General features: G+C 49.8%; 2 protein-coding genes across 4 annotated transcripts in view; one reads left to right on the top strand and one right to left on the bottom strand.

Moving 5' to 3' along the window:
• Window positions 1-1,147: 1,147 nt before the first annotated feature.
• Window positions 1,148-20,698, top strand: NUBP1 (NUBP iron-sulfur cluster assembly factor 1, cytosolic). Its single transcript, XM_066274888.1, has 11 exons — window positions 1,148-1,196; window positions 1,274-1,378; window positions 3,396-3,529; window positions 11,197-11,265; window positions 13,835-13,867; window positions 14,435-14,525; window positions 15,497-15,651; window positions 17,290-17,400; window positions 17,671-17,773; window positions 19,576-19,659; window positions 20,388-20,698. Exons 1-11 carry the CDS (start codon window positions 1,178-1,180, stop codon window positions 20,444-20,446), a joined length of 963 nt encoding a protein of 320 aa, XP_066130985.1. The 5' UTR covers window positions 1,148-1,177; the 3' UTR covers window positions 20,447-20,698.
• Window positions 16,237-20,867, bottom strand: part of TVP23A (trans-golgi network vesicle protein 23 homolog A) — a 30,656-nt gene continuing 26,025 nt past the window's right edge. For 2 of the 3 annotated variants that reach the window (XM_066274889.1, XM_066274893.1), the window contains one exon: window positions 20,655-20,784. The gene's annotated coding sequence lies outside the window, so the exon portion shown is untranslated. Of the gene's footprint in view, window positions 16,261-20,654; window positions 20,785-20,867 lie in introns of those variants that run through there. The other variant, XM_066274891.1, reaches the window with a different exon arrangement.

Raw genomic sequence — 20,867 nt, 5'->3', positions numbered from 1 at the left:
ACAGAGCATTGGGCTAGGACATAGAGGACCCAGGTTCAAAACCCCGAGGTTGCTGGCTTGAGCAGGGGCTCAGCTGCCTGAGCATGGGGTCACTGGCATGAGTGTGGGATCATAAACATAACCCCATGGTCGTTGGCTTGAGCCCAAAGGTCGCTGGCTTGAAGCCCAAGGTTGCTGGTTTGAGCAAGGGGTCACTTGCTCTGCTGCAGCTCCCCCCGCCCCCCGTCAAGACATATATGAGAAAGCAATCAATTAATAACTAAGTTGCCACAAGGAAGAATTGATGCTTCTCATCTCTCTCCCTTCCTGTCTTCCCCTGTTCCTATCTGTCCCTCTCTGTCAAAAAAAAACAACTTTCAACCTGAATCTAATGAAGTGTGGGGGAAAGCCAAACAAAAAAAGATAATGAGCCTGACCAGGCGGTGGCGCAGTGGATAGAGCGTCGGACTGGGATGCGGAGGACCCAGGTTCCAGACCCCGAGGTCGCCAGCTTGAGCAAAAAAAAACAAACAAAAAAAACTCACCAGCTTGGACTCAAGGTCTGGCTCCAGCAAGGGATTACTCAGTCTGCTGAAGGCCCACTGTCAAGGCACATGAGAAGGCAATCAATGAATAACTAGGGTGTCACAATGAAAAACTGATGATTGATGCTTCTCATCTCTCTCCTTTACTGTCTGTCTGTCCCTATCAATCCCTCTCTCTGACTCTGTGTCTCTGTAAAAAAAAAAAAAGATATTGAGATATTCCAGGAAACAATTGGCTTAAACTATTCAAATGTATCGATCTCATGAAGGACAAAAAACGTGGGCAGACGGAGTTGGGAGAGAAGAGGGCTGTTCTGGATTAAAAGAGACTAAAGAGACAAAAGACAAGGTGAGACTCTGGACTGGATCCAGTATAGGGGGGTGTGCACCAATGGGCCGGGGGGGGGGTCTTATTTGGGACAACTAAGTGTAAAGTGTATAGTGGCTAATAATTTTACATCGTTAAATTCTTCCATATCAGCATGGAGGTCCCTGATACTGTGTTCCAGACACAAGGTTCGCGCATGCGCAGAGCTCTGTCAAGTCCGAGATTTACTTAGCGCGGTTTCAGGGTCAGATTCGGTGCCACGAGGCGGAAATACGCAAAGGGGAATTCCGGTGACGGCATAGGTTCCGGCTACGAAGGCGGCAATATGGAGGAGACGCCGCACGGTAAGAGCGCGAGGGGGTGTGGAGGTGTGTGGTGGAGCTGAAGGGAGAGAAACTACTGTGATTTTGTCTCTACGCAGACTGTCCCGGAACCGGCAGCGCCCAGGCGGGCCAAGGGGCAGCATGTCAGGGGTGCCCCAACCAACGGCTGTGCGCTTCAGGAGCCGGCGCTGCTCCCGACCCAGGTGAGGAATGGGCGAGGCCTGAACGGGAAGTGAAAGACACAGGCCCGGAAGAGGTGGGGCTTGTGGGAAAACTGCGCGGTCGCAGTGTACCAGACGTGAAGGATGAGTGACAGGTGCAGGACTAGGAGGAGGCGGGGCGTGGAGAAGTCGGCCGGGTGAAGGGCGGGACTTGGGGAATGAGTGACAGGGGCGGGGCCCGAGGGACAGGCCTGGAAAATGCAAGGAACAATGTAAGTGGCAGGATGGCGATGGCGCCTAAGAATCAGTGACTGGCGTGCATTCAAAAGGGGTCTTAAGAGGAGCGGCGCGTGGAAGAAAGTCCGATGGGTAGAGGGGGCGGCCGGAGGTTTGAGTGACAGTCACTGACTGGTCTGGAGGAAGCCAGCAGTAGAGGGAATAGGGTATAAACTTGGAAGTCAGAGTTTCGGCTTAAATCCTGGCTCCGTCAGCTGGCTTTCTTTGGACATAATAATTTTCTCCCTTTTGAGGAGCGATTCTTCCACTCATCCCACAGAAATATATGCTCTGAGCTAGGGATATAGCTGCGAAAAGGAGGGGTCACTGCTCTAGTGGATGCTAGTTCAGGAGGGGAGACCCGCAGTAAACAAGTGATCAAGCCCATAAGTCTTCCCAGCAATGATATTACGCACTGTGAGGGTCAAATTAGAGGGTGGGGAGGACTCCGGGAACCTACTATAAAGAACTTTAAAAAGCAGCAGGTTGGGAGAAGAATTTTGAAGGAGTTCACAGAGAGACTTGGGTTTGATTCCTGGGTCCCACGAACAGTATTGACCTTTAAGCAAGAGCCTTAAGCCTTCAGAGCCTCTGTTTTCTCATCAGTCACGGGGAGAAAAAGTTACCTCACGGTGTTGTTTGAAAATTTTGAAGTAAGGTGAAATAGTGAGAGCACCAAAGCCATCAGTGGCAGGTACTTGTCAGATGCCTGCTGTTTCTCAGCCTGGGCACGGCTGATATTTAGCGCTGGACAAGTCTGTTGTGGGGCCCATGCTGAGCATTGCCCGGCATCCAGCAGTATCCCCGGCCTCTAGCCACTACGTTCCAGGAGCACCCATTCCTTGTGACAACCAAAAATGTTTCCAGACATTGTCATATGTCCCCTGGTAGGCTGTGCCCCAGGTTGGAAATCATTACTACAGTCATGCACGATGGACTGCATATAGGACCGGAGTCCCATGAGGTTATAAGGGAGCTGAAAAATTCCTGTCGTCTAGTGATGTGGTTGTCCTGACTTTACAGTGCAAAACGTTCCTCATGTTTGTGGTGTAAACAAACCTATGCACTGCCAGCTGCATAAAAATATAGCACGTGTAATTATGTACAGTACATAATACTTGACAATGATAATAAAGGGCTATATTACTGTATATTATGCTTATCATTATTTTAGAATGTACTCTTTCTACTTAGTAAAAACAAGTTTGCTGTAAAACAGTATGCTATTACACTGACAACTGCCTCCTACATCTCATGGTTATCTTTTGATTACATCATTTATCTTGTGCTTGATTTAATCTCCTGTTGTTTAATACAGTAACATGCTGTATAGGCTTGTAACCTAGGAGCAATAGGCTATTTCTTAGAGCCTAGGTGTATAGTAGGCTCTACTGTCTAGGTCTGTGTAAGTGCTATGATGTTTGCAAGACGAAATTGCCAAATGACACATTTCTCAGACTATATCCCTGTTATTAAGTGGTTTATGACTATATTCAAAGCTCTGTTTTGGAGCCAGGAATAAAGTGGTGAGCACTTCAGGACAAAGTCCCACCCTCGTGCAGCTTATATTCTAGTAAGGGATGACAAATAAACCAATAAGTAAGAAAATGACAGATATGATAGTAGCCTTATTTTCTTTGTTGCACTTGCTACTACCATTGACTAGGTGGTATTTCACTATCCGTTGAAACAGCCCCGAGGACTTAGCTCCTTCAGGCCACTGGAAGAGTGACATGCAGGATTTAGTTGGAGGATGTCATCACCTGAATTGCTTTCTTTGCAGCCATAGAGGAAATCAAAGAGAAAATGAAGACCGTGAAACACAAAATCCTGGTATTGTCTGGGAAAGGCGGTGTTGGGAAGAGCACGTTCAGCGCCCACCTTGCTCACGCCCTGGCAGAGGATGAAAACACGCAGGTGGGACCCAGGGAAAAACGGAGAGGCTCCTGTCTGAGGGTTCTTGATGGCTTGTAGAGACTTAGTTTGAATGGGCCTCTCTGAATTTAGGTCCCTGCAGAAAGAATGAGGAAACACGTAGCAGTCAAGCAGTGAAAGGAAATATTTCACTGGGTGCTCTAGTTTTAAAAATGGATAGCAGGTGGCCTGACCAGGCAGTGGCACAGTAGATAGAGCATTGGACTGTGACGCAGAGGACCCAGGTTCGAAATCCAAAGTCGCTGGCTTGAGCATGGGATCATAGACATGACCCCATGGTTGCTGGCTTGAAGCCCAAGGTCTCTGACTTGAGCCCAAGGTCATGGCTTGAGCAAGGGGTCACTCGCTCTGCTGTAGCTCCCCCCCCCCATCAAGGCACATTTGAGAAAGCAATCATTGAACAACTAAGGAGCCGCATGAAGAACTGATGCTTCTCATCTCTCTCCCTTCCTGTCTGTCTATTCCTGTCTTTCTCTGTCTCTGACACCCCCCACAAAAAAAAAAATATATATATATATATATATATATATATATATATATATATATATATATGGATAGCAGGTGTACATTTCTGTTGGCATGCTGATTATTTATTATGTTAAGTTTAGACTTCTATTAGCCCCTTTCTGCCTTTTTCAAGGCCAGAGGTCTACAAACTATACCTCATGAGCAAACTCAGCCCATTGCTTGTCTTTATATGACCTATGAGCTAAGAATGATTTTTACTTTTATAAATGGCTGCTTTTATTCTGATTTTTTATTATTTTGTTATTTTGGTGGGTTTTTTTAAATGGTTGCTTTTAAATTGTTACATAACTGCCTATATGTTTTCCTTAATTTTTTCCACAAAGTCTAAAATATTTTCTATTTGGCCCTTGAAACAGTATTTGCTGACTGCTGTATTAGTCCACTAACTTATGCCCAGGTACACAGATGAGCAGGAAAACTCCCAGCTACCCAGTGCGGCTCTCTGGATCTCGGCCTTAGTAAGAGGTCTGGTAGAGCAAGGAAGAAAAAACTACTTTTACCAGAAGGTCCAATGGAAATTTGCAGTACCCATAATTTTTAAAATACATCAGGCTACTCATTGGGACTCATGGTACTTTTTCATTGACTTTAGAAAAGAATCCCAATATTCACTTTATTTTATAACTAATAAAACCATAATTGTTATGGTTTTCGGTTTTGGGTTTGTTTGTTTTTTTAACACATTCCACTTTATTGTTTCCAGAATGAAATTTTGCTAAAAATTTCAGTAAAAGAAACCAGTGCAAATCAGAACTGCTAGAGTGTTTCGGGTGTCTCTTAGAACCCAGCGGCTCAATTTGTTGACCCTGAGGTGAGAGACCTCGCTGGGGACTCGTGTGTTGGTGCTGTGTGTGCTCTGGGTTAGAGGGCTGGCTACTCTCTCTGTTTCAGTTGTCCACTCAATGCTCTTTTCTCCATCAGAGCCCTTTTTGAGGCCTGCGGAAGTAACATACATCACTAAATTCTGCGTCACATAGGAACAATTTTGTTTTGTTCGTGTTAAAAGCCATTTCCTACCATTTCAGTCCTCCTGTAGACTGTGTGTGTGCCTCTTTCATGCATTATTTTATTTCTGAAAATTACTTTTCTACCCTTTTGAATACTGAAAGTTATTTCCATCTATGAGGGCTACCACTTTCGCTTCAAGTTTCCTTTCTTCCTCATTGATGCTGGCCCTTTACTTTCATTTGACTTTTAAAAAAGTAAGATAGTGCTAGAAGGGACTATAGAGGGACATTCAATATTGAAATTTCAAAACTGCTGCATACTGCCCAGTAGACCTTAAAACTCTGAAAACTGGATACAGTTCAGTACTTTCTACCTGTGTGCAATAAACCATTCTACCTCAGTGTGCCCTAGCAACCCAAGATCTTAATATGGTAAAGACCTCATTTCCTCCACACACAAAAAACAACAACAAAACCAGCTACAGTGGGCAGGAGGGATCAAGGCCACCATTCTGATATGCCCTCAATACACACACACACACACACACACACTCACACACACTCACACACACACACACACACACCTCACCCTGAGGCCCCTGACACACACCTCACCAGTATCCAAGAACTCCAGAAATACATTTTTAAAATCATTGGATTACAGAATTAGAGATTGCTTCAGGGATTGGCAAATATTTTATATGAAGAGCCTCTGACCCACTCCTGTCCAGCTCTCCAGACTGGCCCTGTGTCCTGTCCCCTCCCAACTCCCTGTGGATCCTCTCACTATCCCCAACATCCACCCAATTAGTTCACTTTCTGCTCAAGTTAAGCCAGAGAACCCCAGCTGAGAGAAATGTGCCTGCAGCCTCCATCCTTACTGGGGCCTCTGTGGAATATCTACTTCTGTGGAATATAGACATATAAATATGTTTATATGGTAGATATTTTAGGCTTTGCAATCCATATGGTTTCTATAGCAGCTGTTCAGTTCTGCCCTTACACATGAAGGCAGCCATAGACAATCTGTAACCCATGAGCATGGCGGTGTTCTAATAAAACTTTATTGTTACTGAAATTTGAATTTCATATAATTTTTATATCATGACATAAAAGTATTCTTTTTTTATTGTCCCACCCTCTAAAAAGATGTAATAACCGTTTTTAGCCTGTGGACTGTATGATAAAAGGCAGCAGACTAGATTTGGCCCCTGGCTTGCCGGCCCCCGGTTTGCTGGCCCTAGTTTGGTTTGTGACGCCAGAAGCACCAGTGCCGGCTGGGGAAGAACGGGAGGACCGAGACCTGGGGCAGGCCACAGCTTTCTGGGGCAGTGAAGTAGCTGGACTAGGTGACCTGTAGAGCTCGGTGTTCCTGTCACTCACTAGGGCTCTGAATTCCACCTTCTCCCTCATTTCTGTTCCCACCATTTTCTGACACGAGGAGCTGCTGTCACTGGCCTACGTGGCTAATGTGAGCTTCTCTAGAATCTATTATCTGCCATCCAAAATGTGCTCTAGGGGCTTGGGGAAAGGGAGCTTATACTGGGGGGACCCCTGGGCTTGGAGAAGGCAGCATCTGGACTGTGATGGGGACTGATGAGAGGGGGAGGCAAAGGCACAGAGGTGGGTCCGCCAGGGCAGACCTGGGGGGGCAGGCCAACAGGGGCGCTGCTCCAGGGAAGGGAGCCAAGAATGAGGCAGAGCCAGACAGGTGCATTAGGAGCACCGCCGTGACCACCAGCGAGTGTGTGGTTGAGGATTGTTAGACGGTGATGGGAAGTCAGCCAGGGTGTTGCTCATGTCTCCATGGCATGCCCCAAGGGTCCACAATAGGGCAGTGGCTGGAGCAAACGACAAGGAGCAAATGAGGGCAAGCTTGGGGAGTCAGAAGCAGACCTCCAAACTTTTGGAGAAGAGAGGAGTCCACTCTAGTTGAGCATGTGGGGTGCCGTCTAGGGCGGTGGCCAAGAAGACAGACTCTGGAGTCACACTATCCAGGTTCACATCCCAGCCCCGCCCACCCCACACTGGGACCGTGGGTAGGTTGCCAGGCTCTCTCTGCCTCAGATGTCTTGTCTGTAAAGTGGGCTCGGGCTGAGGGAGATGATGCATGTAAATGTAAAGCACAGAACACAACACCTGGCATGTAGTGAATGCTCAGTAACAGCCCTTGATAGCAATCATTATTATCACTTTATTCCACTACCTGAAACATGGAGGAGAGATGACATCTGTGCTTCAGTGATAATGAGTTTGTAGCCTACAAGTGCAGTGCTGAGCAGGTTCATAGACTTGTCGATTTGTTCTACTGTCAGTCAACAATCTGGCCATTTGAGGGTCAAGTTTGTATCAGCCAGTTGGCTAGCCAAGAAATCAGTTTTCTCAGATTGTCCACATTACCCAGAATAATCGTTGCATTTAGAAACTGTTGGGCATATTCTTTGCAGCTGTCTGGAGAGGGGCTTTCACTAGGCCGGATGCATGTAACCACTTGTGGATCAACAGCTGTTTACATGCGATCGCGCTTCCCTATAGTTATGTTCAGTAGTCCCCACACTGCACCCACATCTGGACTTTGCTGTGTATTGAAGGAAACACACCATCTGGTATGGGAATATGGCTAGATATCCTGAATTTCTTTATTATTTCTTTTTAAGGTTATATCTATTGATTTTAGAGAGAAGGAAAGGCAGGGAGAGGAGGAGGAGCAGAAAGCATCAACTTGTAGTTGCATTTTGCACGTGTCTTGACCCAGCAAGCCTGGAGTTTCAAACCGGCAACATCAGCGTTCCAGGCCGACGCTTGATCTGCTGTGCCACCACAGGTCAGGCTAGATAAGCTGAATTTCTTTATGTAGCGGTCCTTTAAAAAAATATCAGCACTCAGGAAAATGTACTTTCCCCAGCAGACCCCCTTGTCGCTGAAAACATCACTGTCTCAAAAGGTGCGCAGTGGTGGCTCAGGGTCTTGTAGGCGACGGTCCAGTCGCGCACATTCCTCCCTGCCCTGAACTCGTCAGGATGGTGGGAAGCATCCCGTGCCTTCTCTCAGTCTGGGTACGGCTGTCGTGTCAGCGCTCAAGGCAGGAGGGTATCCAACAGCTCGTTTGCAAAAGGCGTTGAATTAGAGGCTGCAGGATTGGGAAACACTCCTGACTCATCACAGGCAAGCCAGGAAATGTGAGTTTGTGGTGAACGGAGGCGGAGGAGCCTAACCTTTAACATCAAAGAATCACATGCCATACTTTCACCACAAGTCACCAGCTTCCACACATGCTCACTTGCCTTGTGATCTGAAACAGTGGTCCCCAACCTTCTTTGGGCCATGGACTGGTTTAATGTCAGAAAATATTTTCATGGACCGGCCTTTAGGGTGGGACGGATAAATGTTTCACGTGACCGAGACAAGCATCAAGAGTGAGTCTTAGACGGATGTAACAGAGGGAATCTGGTCTTTTTTTTTTTTTTTTTGTATTTTTCTGAAGCTGGAAACAGGGAGAGACAGTCAGACAGACTCCCGCATGCGCCCGACCGGGATCCACCCGGCACGCCCACCAGGGGCAAAGCTCTGCCCACCAGGGGGCGATGCTCTGCTCCTCTGGGTCGTAGCTCTGCCGTGACCAGAGCCACTCCAGCGCCTGGGGCAGAGGCCAAGGAGCCATCCTCAGCGCCCGGGCCATCTTTGCTCCAATGGAGCCTTGGCTGCGGGAGGGGAAGAGAGAGACAGAGAGGAAGGAGGGGGGTAGGGTGGAGAAGCAAATGGGCGCTTCTCCTATGTGCCCTGGCCGGGAATCGAACCCGGGTCCCCCGCACGCCAGGCCGATGCTCTACCGCTGAGCCAACTGGCCAGGGCCAGAATCTGGTCATTTTTAAAAAATAAAACATCATTCAGACTTAAATATAAATAAAATGGAAATAATGTAAGTTATTTATTCTTTATCTGCGGACCGGTACCAAATGGCCCACGGATCTGTACTGGCCCGGGGGTTGGGGACCACTGATCTAAAAGATGAACTCTGTTATTGAAAGTCCATGCCAGGTGCTTCAGGACTGCAGGGTTGTTAGGCCCGTCTCCGGGGTCCATGGGTTAAGGCTGGAAGGGCCCTGCCTGCCCCCTGAAACACCAGTTTCCCAGCTGAGAGGCTCAGGCGGGCGCGGCTGGGCGAGGTGGCGGCCTGAGTGCCAAGAGTGAGAAGTAGGCCCCACGGCCCACGGCCTCTTCCTCAGGAGAAGTTCGGATGCCGACAGCACTGCGGCACCCTCCACACTGTGGGAGATCGCAGGGCTTCCTCTTCCCCTCAGGCTTCCAGCACCTTCCACAGAGGCCCCATACGGATGGAGGCTGCAGGCACATTTCTCTCAGCCGGGGTTCTCTGGCTTAACTTGAGCAGAAAGTGAACTAAATTGGGTGGATGTTGGGGATAGTGAGAGGATCCACAGGGAGTTGGGAGGGGACAGGACACAGGGCCAGTCTGGAGAGCTGGACAGCAGGAGTGGGTCACAGCGTTCGGGCACCGCCACAGGAGTATGTAAGCAGTTGTTTCTCGCCTCCTTACAGCATTTCACTCACGGTTCACTCCCGTGGTTGTGGGGAGTTTAATGCTTCAAAAGGAAACTGACTAAATTGTTCCAAAACACGTGGAGAACAGGCAAGAAACCAGAGTACTGGTGAAAGTCTGTTAGTGTTGTGATGGTGTGATTTCTTTTTTCTTTTTCTTTTTTTTTTTTTTTTATTTCTGAGAGAGATGCAGGAAGGGGGAGATGAGAAGCATCAACTCAGTCTACGGCCATACCACCCTGAACGCGCCCGATCTCGTCTGATCTCGGAAGCTAAGCAGGGTCGGGCCTGGTTAATACTTGGATGGGAGAAGCATCAACTCATAGTTGTGGCACCTTAGTTGTTCATTGATTGCTTTCTCATATGTGCCTTGACTGGGGGGCTACAGCAGACTGAGTGACCCCTTGCTGAAGACGGTGACCTTGGGATCACGTCAATGATCCCACACCCAAGCCGGCGACCCTGCACTCAGGCTGGTGAACCCTCACTCATGCCAGCGACCTCAGAGTTTTAAACCTGAGACTTAGCGTCCCAGGTCAATGCTTTATCCACTGCGCCAGCACCAGTCAGGTTATTATGATTTCCTAAATCATGAGGTTGTGATGTACAATGTTCGTGGGTCGTTAACCCTCATCTGGCCAAGGGAGTCAGGCAGCCAGGTGGTCATTCTGTTGCACTCCTCGCGTAGTCCAGCAGAGGGCGCGGGAGGTAAACGACTGATCCAATGTGTGAAGAGTTTTCCTGACCAGGGTCTGAGAGCATGTGAGGAAGTAGGAGGTTGGGGTTTGCTGCCAGGCTTGAAGAGGGAAGCAAGAAGCAAATTTGGGGCAAGTTAAAAAGTTACCCAGAGATGCTGCACTTTGCACTGAAGACATCAGAGCTTTCAAGATGAATACTAGCTGGCTTTTCCGAGAGTTCCTGAAGGCCGTTTCAGACCTTGTTTATCACACGGGGAAAGCAGGGTGTTTGGGGTGGAAGAAGTCATCCGAGGCTGCACTTGTCCCTAGATTCCCTTCTTATTTTCAGTTTCTTTTCTGGAAGCTGAGACGAAGCTATCACTAACTCCCAGGGTCACAGGAAAACAAAAACGGGGTTTGGTCAGAGCGCGGCTCCTCGCCTAGCCCCGTGGAGTCGTGGAAAGAGCCTTGGCGTTGGAGTCGGGAGACCTCGATTTATGTCCCACCTCTGTTTTTTTGCTCATTGAGCAGGTCACTGGGCCCCTCTGAACCTCAGTTTCCTCCTCTGTATAGCAGAGATAATGATGCCCATCCCCCAGGCTCGTGGTAAGGGCCAGATAAACAGTGCGGAGACCTGAATGTCCAGGTGACCTGACACCCCTGTCCACAGGATCGTCCGGAGCCAGGTGGGGGCGGGGAGAATGGGAGTTAGTGTTGGCGTACTTTGCCAAGTTCTCTTTGGGAGTCTTAGACTGTGTTTTCGTGATTAGGAAGATAAATGTTACGACTCTTCCTCATGAGATTCTGCTTGGTCTGTGTCTGACCAGCTCTTTTCTTTTTCTCCCCACCCTCCTTTTCCTCGAACCCTGTCCCTCCCAACTGTACGTGCCAGATTGTGTATTCAGTTACGTTATTGCTTTGGTCTCTTCTTGTTCCCCAGGTAGCTCTCCTGGACATCGATATATGCGGGCCATCGATTCCCAAAATAATGGGATTGGAAGGAGAACAGGTAAGAGCTGCCTTACAAAATGCAGGAAAGTGTTTTATGGCAAACTGTAGCGCTGAACTATTCCGCCTACACGAGGGGTTCGCAGAGCCCATGCGTGTTCACATGGACACGATGAAACCAGGTAAACGGGTGCTGATCCATCTGTCTATTTTAACAACTGTACAGAAGGGGGTGGGATTATAGATAAAGTTCATCCAAACCTTTCAAGAAGTGTTGGTTTCAGTGCCTTCTCAGAGGAGAAGGGAAACAGCAAGTGAAATGCAGAAGTAAGACACGGAAACAGCTCTGACTGGGAAAGCTAGACCCAGGCTGGCGGGGGTTTGTGTGCTGGAAGCCAGGGAATGTTTCTGCCCTGTGGTCACCTCTGGGGAACTGAGACTGAAGCAGGCCAGTAACGGGTGGGGCGGGGCCACAGCAGTCCGCAGGTGCTGGTCTCTCCTTCGAGTGGCAGGAAGCCATCCCAGGAAGGGTTCCCTGGGGTGGGGGCGGGGGGGTGCACCGAATCTGGCTGGAGGGCGAGGCCGTTCCAGGGCTGGCAGGTTGGTTCTTTCTTTAGTGAAGTGCTGGCGGTATTCTGGGTGCTGGGGTACAGTGGTGAGCAGGGCAGGTAAAGACCCTGCCTCATGGGAGGGGGCAGGTGATAGATAATAGGCAACTAAAGCCGGGGAAGGGACAGACACGGTGGAGCAGGCAGGCACGGGGAGCAGCTCTTTGGGAGGGGTGGTCAGAGCACCTGCTGCAGAAAGCCCGGAAGACCCTCTTGGCTGAGGGAGCAAGTGCAAGAGCCCTGAGGCAGAGAGTCCTCATTTCCTCCGCAGACTGGCCAGTGGCGCAGGCACAGGCGCAGGCTGGGGGGCGTGCGGGCTGGAGAGTAGTAACCAGAGACAAAGGGGGCCGGTCCCCATGGGCTCTGCCCAGGGCTTGAGGTTTGCTTCTCATGGTGCTGGGAAGGGTATGAGGCCGTGCAGGGCTAAGGTCAAGCAGCAGATCAGACATCGGCAACCACATGCCCTTGAGAAACTAAACTAGCCTTGTAGCACACCGCCACAGTATGGTGTACACTTATTTACTTATAAGTTAAATGCATATACTAACTGTACCAGTGCCTACGTATTTTATAAAAATTGAACCTTTTAAATGGTGAGATAAAATATACCATATTTCCCCATGTATAAGACCCTCCCATGTATAAGATCCACCTTAATTTTACGGCCCGAAATTTGAAAAAAAATGTATTACATAAAGTTATTGAACTTGTGTTTTATTCATCATAAAATTTATACAACTCCTTATCATGATCAAAACTCCCGTCCATTAGCTTGTCCTCATCTGTGTCTGATGATGAATCACTGTCTTCATATATTGCCTCATCCTCAGTTCCATTTATGGCATTTGAAATGCCTCACTTGTACAACCACTGTATAAGATGCACCCAGTTTTTAGACCCCAAATTTTTCAAGAAAGGGTGCGTCTTATACATGGGGAAATACGGTAATCACCATTTTCTTCTCCTACACTGTTGGGTCATCACATTTACCCCTTTCTTAAGACCAGCAACTTAAAGAGCAAGGATAAGTAGGAATGAGTGATTTGTTTTTAAAAAAGGAAAGAGACAGAGAGATTTCAAAGCCCAACACAAAGGACTACATATTATATAATTGCATTTCTGTGAAATGTCTGAAACAGGCTCATGTATAGGGAGAGAGTAGATCTATGGTCCCCTAGTTCTGTAGGGACATGTGGGGTGACAGAGCTGCAGGGTAGGCTGTCGGAGTAATGAAAATTTTCAAAAATGCTGGTTGGATGTACGATTGCGTGCCTATCCTGAAAACCATTGAATTGTACTCTTTAAATAGGTGAATTGTACAGTATGTGAATTATATCTCAGTAGAGCTACAGTCTCTTAAAAAGTAAGGCTTCATTAAGAAAACCAGACTTTCTGTTTTGGCTCCTGCGTTGCTCTGATTTCTGATTGATAGGTAATTGAAAGCTACTTAAGTTCTAGCTTCACAACAGAGGCGATGCGAAGTGGAACCCTGGCTATCTAACAGCCATGAAGGAGGCTGAATGTGGAAGTAGCTCCAGTGAGCTTGTCACTGAGACCCTCCCCCAGTTCCTGCCCCTGGGGCCAGTGGACCAGGGCTGACGTGGGGGCGGGCGCCCGGGGCAGGCGCTGTATCCCCTGGCTCAGTGAAGGTACGCTCTTCACTCCCAGACTTCTGCAGGCCACCTCACTGCTCCCGATTACGTGCATTTCTCAATAACCCCGCACCCAGTTTCCGTCTCTTTGAAATTACCGCAGACCCCAGATTATATCGGAACTCCGGCAGCTTCGGTTCCCTGACTAAATGTCTAAGCAGTTTCAGAATAACCCGATTTGGTGGGAAAATGGTACTGACTCACAGCTTCTTTTAACCGTCCCCCCAGCTGTTCATCTCTCTTAAGAATTTAGTAGTATTTTAGACGAATTATATTACGTAAAACTGTCTTATTACTGAGTAAAGTTTATCCGTGCAAGTGTGACCAGCGCAGAATTCACAGATGAATCTCGGTGCCCATGTTCACACAGGTTCACCAGAGTGGCTCGGGCTGGTCTCCAGTGGTGAGTTTTCGCCTTATTTTCAAGGTCGTGAATTCTGGGTCCCGTGTGCGTAATGTGTATGTGATGGGTTGGCAGCACTACTCTAGGCACAGGGTGGTATTTAAGGCCGGTGAATGGCAAACCGTTTCTGTAAAGGGTCAGACAGTAAATATTTTCACTTGGGGGCCATACACTCTCCATCATTGTACCTCAAAAGGAGTAGCATGTAAATGAGTGACCATGGCTGTATTCCAATAAAACGATGCACAAAACACAGGTGATGGGCCAGATTTGGCCCCGGGGCCATCATTCGCCAGCCCGGTGCAGCCAGTTAAGGACATGATGCTTGTGTATTTCAGCCACGTTGACTGGCATTTAATTGAAGGCTGTCCAATGGCCTCTTCCAGTCCTCCCAATAGGTTCACTTTTTTTCCCCCCAGAAATGATTTGAGGATTCAAAGAGTGAACACATAGTCATTGATGACACAGTAATACTGTCCCCAGAATGGTTTTTCCAGCCAGAAAAGACACAGGGAGGTCCTTGTGTCGTGTCTTTAAGTAAGATGTTTCTTGCCTCATTCTCTGCAGTTCCTGGAAGACAACCTGGGGGTGATGTCGGTGGGCTTCTTACTCAGCAGCCCCGATGACGCTGTTATCTGGAGAGGACCGAAGAAAAATGGTTTGCCACCTGCTTTCCGCCTTTCGTCACGTTCTCCCAAGCGCAGCGCCGCTCTGGGTGTCCCCCGGGCCCGCACCCGTGCCGTCGGGGCAGCAGCGCCCATCCTGCAGGCTCTGCAGGGCGGTGTTGTCAACCATCCGGTCGCCTCCTTCTTCACGGCGCAGCCAGTTGCTGATAGAAATACCAATTTTTGTTTTATACATGTTTTTAAAATTTTTTAGTGAGAGGAAGGGAGGCAGAGACAGACCCCCGCATGCACCCTAACCAGGGTCCACCTGGCAAGCCCAAGGTCTGGAGCCATTTTTAATCACCTGAGGTGGAGACCACAAAGCCATCCTCAGTGCCCAGGGCCAACTCGCTCTAATGGAGCCATGGCTTCAGGAGGAGAGGAGGAGAGAGATGGAGGGGAGGGGTGGAGAGCAGATGGTCACTTCTCCTGTGCATCCTGACTGGGAATCAACCCCGAGACATCCACATGCTGGGCCAGTGCTCTACCACTGAGCCAATCAGCCAGGACCTTATACATTTTAATATCTATTATAGGCTGTTCTTTTTCTCCTGAGAACCTATATAACCCTGAAATTATTTGTATGGTGGTTTTGTAGCGGCTTTTTTGTGTCAGAGAGAGACGTATGTGAGGTAAAATTGATACCAGGTTGGTTGGGTACTGAGTCTTAGGCTGACCATACCAAAGTGTCATATAGAGCAGGGTTCCTCAAACCTGGCACTAAGGCCGGAATAAGAGGGGTGGACTGTGCTCTCCAGCATGGTGTCAGGGCCCCCCTAGCCTCTGTGCGCTGGAGGCCAGTGGTGCCCCCTCCCTGGTCGTGGCAACCAGACATTGCTAGATACCACTGGCTCAGAGTATATAGACCAATGTACATGAAGATCACAAACTGTTTCTGTAAAGGGCCCTGTGTACAGTAACGGGAGAAGAGAAACCAGGCCTCAGTGCAAGTTCCTCCTTCCAGGCATGATCAAGCAGTTCCTTCGCGACGTGGACTGGGGCGAGGTTGACTACCTCATCGTGGACACCCCGCCCGGGACGTCGGACGAGCACCTCTCGGCCGTGCAGTACCTGGCCGCGGCACACATCGATGGGGCGGTGATAATCACCACCCCGCAGGTGAGCCGGACGTCCGGGCCCAACTGTGCCCCCGGGAAGGTTCCCGCTGCTGGGCCCGTGAGAGTCTGGACTCCAGGCTGCTCTTCGGAACAGGCAGACCCTGACTTGTAGCTGCAGAAACTGTGTTTATCTGTGGTCCGGGCATTTTCAGTTGACATATAAGCATTCCACAGTTGGGTTTTTTGGTCCAGTGACGGTTCAGAATTGCCTTTTCAGTTTCCCCTCACAAAGCCGGCAAGACCACTGGTACTGTTGTAATTCCGATTGTCCTCACGGTCACGTCACCTTGCCTGCTCATGCATCGGCCCCCACAGCGTGCAGGGCCTCTTCGCTCAGGAGCCCTCCCTGGCTGTCCACAGACCCAGCCTGGGGTGCAGGAGGGCGTTTCTGGATAAGCTGCCGTGGTCCTGGCCCCTCTGTGGTCCTCGCCAGCTCCTTGTGTCCCAGCCGCACGCAGGCTGTGCCACAGGGCTGTGCTGAACCCAGACTGAGCGTCCGGTGGGCAGTAAACGCATTCAGGTCTGTGCTGTGCCTTATTTTATTGCCATCGATCTTATGGGGTCCCAAGAAACCAGCAGGTGGTCCTCTTCACAGTGTTCTCCTTTACTCCTAAGAAAGCACAATGAAGAGGAGTTAGTGCAGTCTGCCTCTGAGTCGGTCAGCATGGCCCCACATCCTCCGCCAGGCCCTCACTGAGCATGTGCTACGTGCAGGCACTGGGCCGGTCCCGGGCAGTACAGCAGACTGCTCCTCCCTCGTGGGCCACGTGGTTCACTGAGGAACGCGGGTGCCGGGCACACGGGCACGCGCCCGATGCTCCGTCAGCGGTGTGACAGGACTCCTGTGAGATCATTCTGGCTCCCTGTGGAGAGATATTGGGGGCATCTAGCAAGAATGGGTCCCAGTGAAATAACCTACAATGAAAACAGTCTAGCTGGGATGGACCACTTGGGGTGCCGATGGTGGGGAAGGTTTTCCATGTGTGGAAGGGGAGGCAGGGGCTTGTGAGAAGTCTTTGTACTTTACACTCAGTTTTGCTGTGAACATAGCTGCTTTAAAAATAGTCTATTAAGAAACAACAACAAAAATCTGCTTGTCACAAAGATGGCTTCTCCTACACCATATTTGTTGTGAACGGAAACATGGAGTCCCCCTGGGGTTGGCGAAGCGGAGACAGACTGAGCAGGTGCTGACCCTTCCCGGGAAGCCGTGGGGCACGCTCCACATGCACGTGTCCTTTGTATAGAACTCTGGAAATGAGACTGCAGGCTAGGGACACACTTTCTCAGAGCCCTTCACATCCGGCACCTTACCTAAAAAACTGCGCACTTTGGCTTGGCGTAATATATTGACAAGAAAGTAGACATTGAGATAGGTTAAAAGGTCACTTTTCTGTAGATTCATTGTATGTTTGATAGTTGACCATTTAGGTTTATCCTTTCAGGGTCTGTGGGAAAGAAATAGCGCCCAGACAGGTTCTAGCACGTGGTCAGCACTAAATAAGTACTCACTGAATACATGGCACACATCTCTAAAGCTATAGAATGGCAATCTGCTGCACTGCAGCCGTCCCTCGACCACACCAACATTCTTTCTTGCACTTTGACTTTGAAACAACTGGTCTTTGACCCCTGGCAGGAGGTGTCCCTCCAGGATGTCCGGAAAGAAATCAGCTTCTGTCACAAGGTGAAGCTGCCCATCATTGGGGTGGTGGAGAACATGAGCGGCTTCGTCTGCCCGCAGTGTAAGGTGAGCATGCGCCCAATGGTCCGGCGGCCCCGCTGCCCCGTCACCAGCGGGAAGGAATGGGCGGGTTCCTGTGAAACTGGTTCTGCTTTCCTCACTGTTCCCAGAACTGGGATCACAGCTAAAATCCTCTGCGGCTGACTCAACAGAAATTCTTCTGGGTAGTTTTCCACATTCAAAACAAACGTTTCTGAAAAGTTCCTGTAAGACGTGGTCCAGTCTTAGGATTCTGAACAAAGTCATGATTCTTCCCCCATTTAATTCTCCTCACAGAAAGAGTCTCAGATCTTCCCGCCAACGACTGGGGGTGCGGAGGTCATGTGCCAGGATCTGAAGATCCCCCTCCTGGGCAAAGTGCCTCTGGACCCGTACATAGGTGGGTGAGTGGGTGCCCCAATTCCATGGCAGAGTGAGGCCTTCACACATAGGCACTGGCCGCAGGGCCCACCCCAGCTGAGAGAAACTTGCGGGCAGGTCGCCGAGGGAGCAGAGGACCTCAGGGAGGAGGGGCAGGCAGAGTGGAGTGGAGATCGGGGAGATGCCGCTGCAGGGAAGCCCCAGGAAAGGAACAGGGACCCCGAGGAGACCTTTCTGGGACCTGTACTTCCCAGGCCTAGTCCTGCTCCGTGAACTCAGGGGCTTCCCTAGCGCCTGCCCCGCGTCCCGGGTAGCTCTACTTCTGCATCCCCGCACACCCTGGGCTCCTGCCCTTCCCTTCCCTGTGCCATGGGGCAGTGCGTTAGGGGCGTCCAGGGCATGACCGCTCCACAGCTGGCCTCAGCAGGTGGGAGCAGCTGTGGGTAGTGGAACCCCCTGCTCCCCCTCTCCAGCAGTGCTCAGCCTCGGGGGGGCAGGGACAGAGAAGCTGAGCACGGGGCTCCCCCAGGACTGGGCTGGGCAGGGCAGGGGGAGGAGGCGCAGACACGCACGCCACTGGGGCGGGCACCCTGCATCCTGCTCACCTGGACACGGGGTTTGCGTGTGGTCCTAGAGACCAGCTGCATGTCCACAGGAGTGGACAGTTTGGTGAGAGATTAGCAGATGGATCAATACCGATGTGGAATGACCTCCAAGATGCAGTCACATATGAAAATGGCAGTGGGCAGCGCATGTGTGTTGTGTGCTCCCATTCATTTCTTTAAAAGTATATGGGTGTGTATGTGCATGTATGCGCCACCTGTATGTGCACATATGATCTGAAACACTGGTAGCCTCTTTGGACTCACCTTTCAGGGTGTAACAGTTTGTATTCCATACTTTTTTTTACCATGTGCATTCATTATATTTTACTCAGAAGGACTAATTATGTCCTGGCTGGGTAGCTCAGTGGGTTAGAATGTCATCCCAATAAACCAGGGTTGTGGGCTTGATCCCCAGTCAGGGTACATATAAGAATCAACCAATAGCCTGACCAGGCGGTGGTTCAGTGGATAGAGCGTCGGACTGGGATGCCGAGGACCCAGGTTCGAGACCCCGAGGTCACCAGCTAGAGCACGGGCTCATCTGGTTTGAGCAAATCTCACCAGCTTGGACCCAAGGTCACTGGCTCAAGCAAGGGGTTACTCATTCTGCTGAAGGCCCGCGGTCAAGGCACATATGAGAAAGCAATCAATGAACAACTAAGGTGTTGCAATGTGCAACGAAAAACTAATAATTGATGCTTCTCATCTCTCCGTTCCTGTCTGTCCCTGTCTATCCCTCTCTCTGACTCTCTCTCTGTCTCTGTAAAAAAAAAAAAAAAAGAATCAACCAATAAGTACACAGAGTGGAACAACAAATCGATGTTTCTGTCTCTATGTCTCTCTCTCTAACATTAATAGAAATTTTAAAACACTAATTTTTTAAAATGTAGTTTCTTGGGCCCACTCAGGAGCTGCTGAGTCTGTTCTTTGTGGGGCCCTGGGCCCTCCATACCCCACACTGATGATGTGTTGGCACACACACCGAACACCACTGGCCAGGTGAGGGTCACAGCCATGGTGGAATGCTAGCCAGGGTCCCTGCTGGATGGAAGAGAGGCAGGTGAGGTCCGAGACCACTGACATTCCCCTTGGCTTTGTTCCCTGCGAAGGCGGTAGGTGTAAGATCTTAATGTCACAGGCACAGGAAGAGCCCCAAGGTCATATGGACACTTTGTTTTCTTTAGGGATTTAATTTTCTTTCATTTATTTCTCTAAGGTAAGAGTTGTGATGAAGGACGGTCTTTTTTGACTGATGCGCCGGACTCACCAGCCACATTAGCCTACAGAAGTATAATTCAGAGTAAGTGTTTCTGTGAGTCTCGTGGAGCCAGATGGCTGTAGAGCCAGAAAGTGACAGCAGTGAGCAGCGCAGGCTGAGTGTGAGCAGATCCCCTTCAGGATCATAAATGGTCACTGCCGTGCAGCCTCGGCTGGGACCGTAGGCATCGTGGCCTCTGGGATGACCTGGAGAGGGTCTCCCTCAGCCCAGGAAGCCGGGAGTCTAGAAGTCTTTGAGGACGTCAATGCTGTGAACCTAGTCATAGTATAAAAGACACCGTGAGGCTGAATTTTATGGCATAGGAAATATATCTCAGTAAAGCTGTAAAAAGAAAATTAAGAAAACAAAAAACAAAGCCTCATGAGCCGAACCACACCCACGTGCAGGCCTGATTCCGCCGGCGGGCAGTGCTCCGAGGCCTCGTGTGCACAGCACAGGCGTCAGCAGAGGAGGGTGGAGGGCTGAGGCTTGCACTGGCCTCTCTGTCTACTGAAATGGTGTCAAGGTTGATTGACAGCCTCCTGGGCTTCTTGACCTGCAGAACGGATCAAGGAAAGGCCTCCAGTTGGCCTTTAGAACCACAGATGGGGAGTGTCACTTTGAAAATTCAGGGCATCAACAGAAATGGGGCATTTTAGGGAATTTAGCCATCTGGGGATTCCACCGCAGTCTAGACGCACCCGGGCCGGCCCTGCTGCGTAGGGCACTGGGGAGCCGTCCTGATGCTCTGCCTGCATCTTGTTTTCCAGGAATCCAGGAGTTTTGTGGTCTCCATCAGCCAAAAGAAGAGAGCCTCATCAGCTCCTGAGACGGGGACGTTCATGGGCGTGAGCAGCATGCTCACACGTTCTGACCAGCTCGGGCACAAAGTGGGGGTCACAGGCAGAGAGGGACCGGACTCTGGTGTGGTGCGAAGTCACTTTTGCAGAGACACTTTAATTATCTAATAATTGTACAGTTTTCTTCAGAACACATACAGGGCCTTCTTGACAAATGTGCCGTTTGAAAAATAAAAAGTCTGCTCACGGCTTTGCCAAAGCCAGCGTTACTGAAACACCAACAGCTGCTGGTGGTGGACTCCTCGGCAGAAAGCCTGTGTGATTACAGAACCTGTCACTTCGGTTGCTGCTGCCTCTGCAGATAACCCTGCAAAGGAAACGGGTGCGTGTGTGGCTTCAGCGCAGAGCGCTGTTTAAGTCACGGCTTAAACAGCATGGTGCCCGGTGTTC

The sequence above is a fragment of the Saccopteryx bilineata genome, chromosome 4, assembly GCF_036850765.1.
Source record: "Saccopteryx bilineata isolate mSacBil1 chromosome 4, mSacBil1_pri_phased_curated, whole genome shotgun sequence".
Classification (NCBI taxonomy): Eukaryota; Metazoa; Chordata; class Mammalia; order Chiroptera; family Emballonuridae; genus Saccopteryx; species Saccopteryx bilineata.
This window is presented reverse-complemented; position numbering and strand designations above follow the sequence as displayed.

Excerpts from the sequence above, each read along its gene's own strand:
- NUBP1 (XM_066274888.1), top strand. Across the intron at positions 1,379-3,395 it reads CGGCGCTGCTCCCGACCCAG|CCATAGAGGAAATCAAAGAG; the intron begins GTGAGGAATGGG and ends CTTTCTTTGCAG. Across the intron at positions 17,774-19,575 it reads GCCTCTGGACCCGTACATAG|GTAAGAGTTGTGATGAAGGA; the intron begins GTGGGTGAGTGG and ends TATTTCTCTAAG.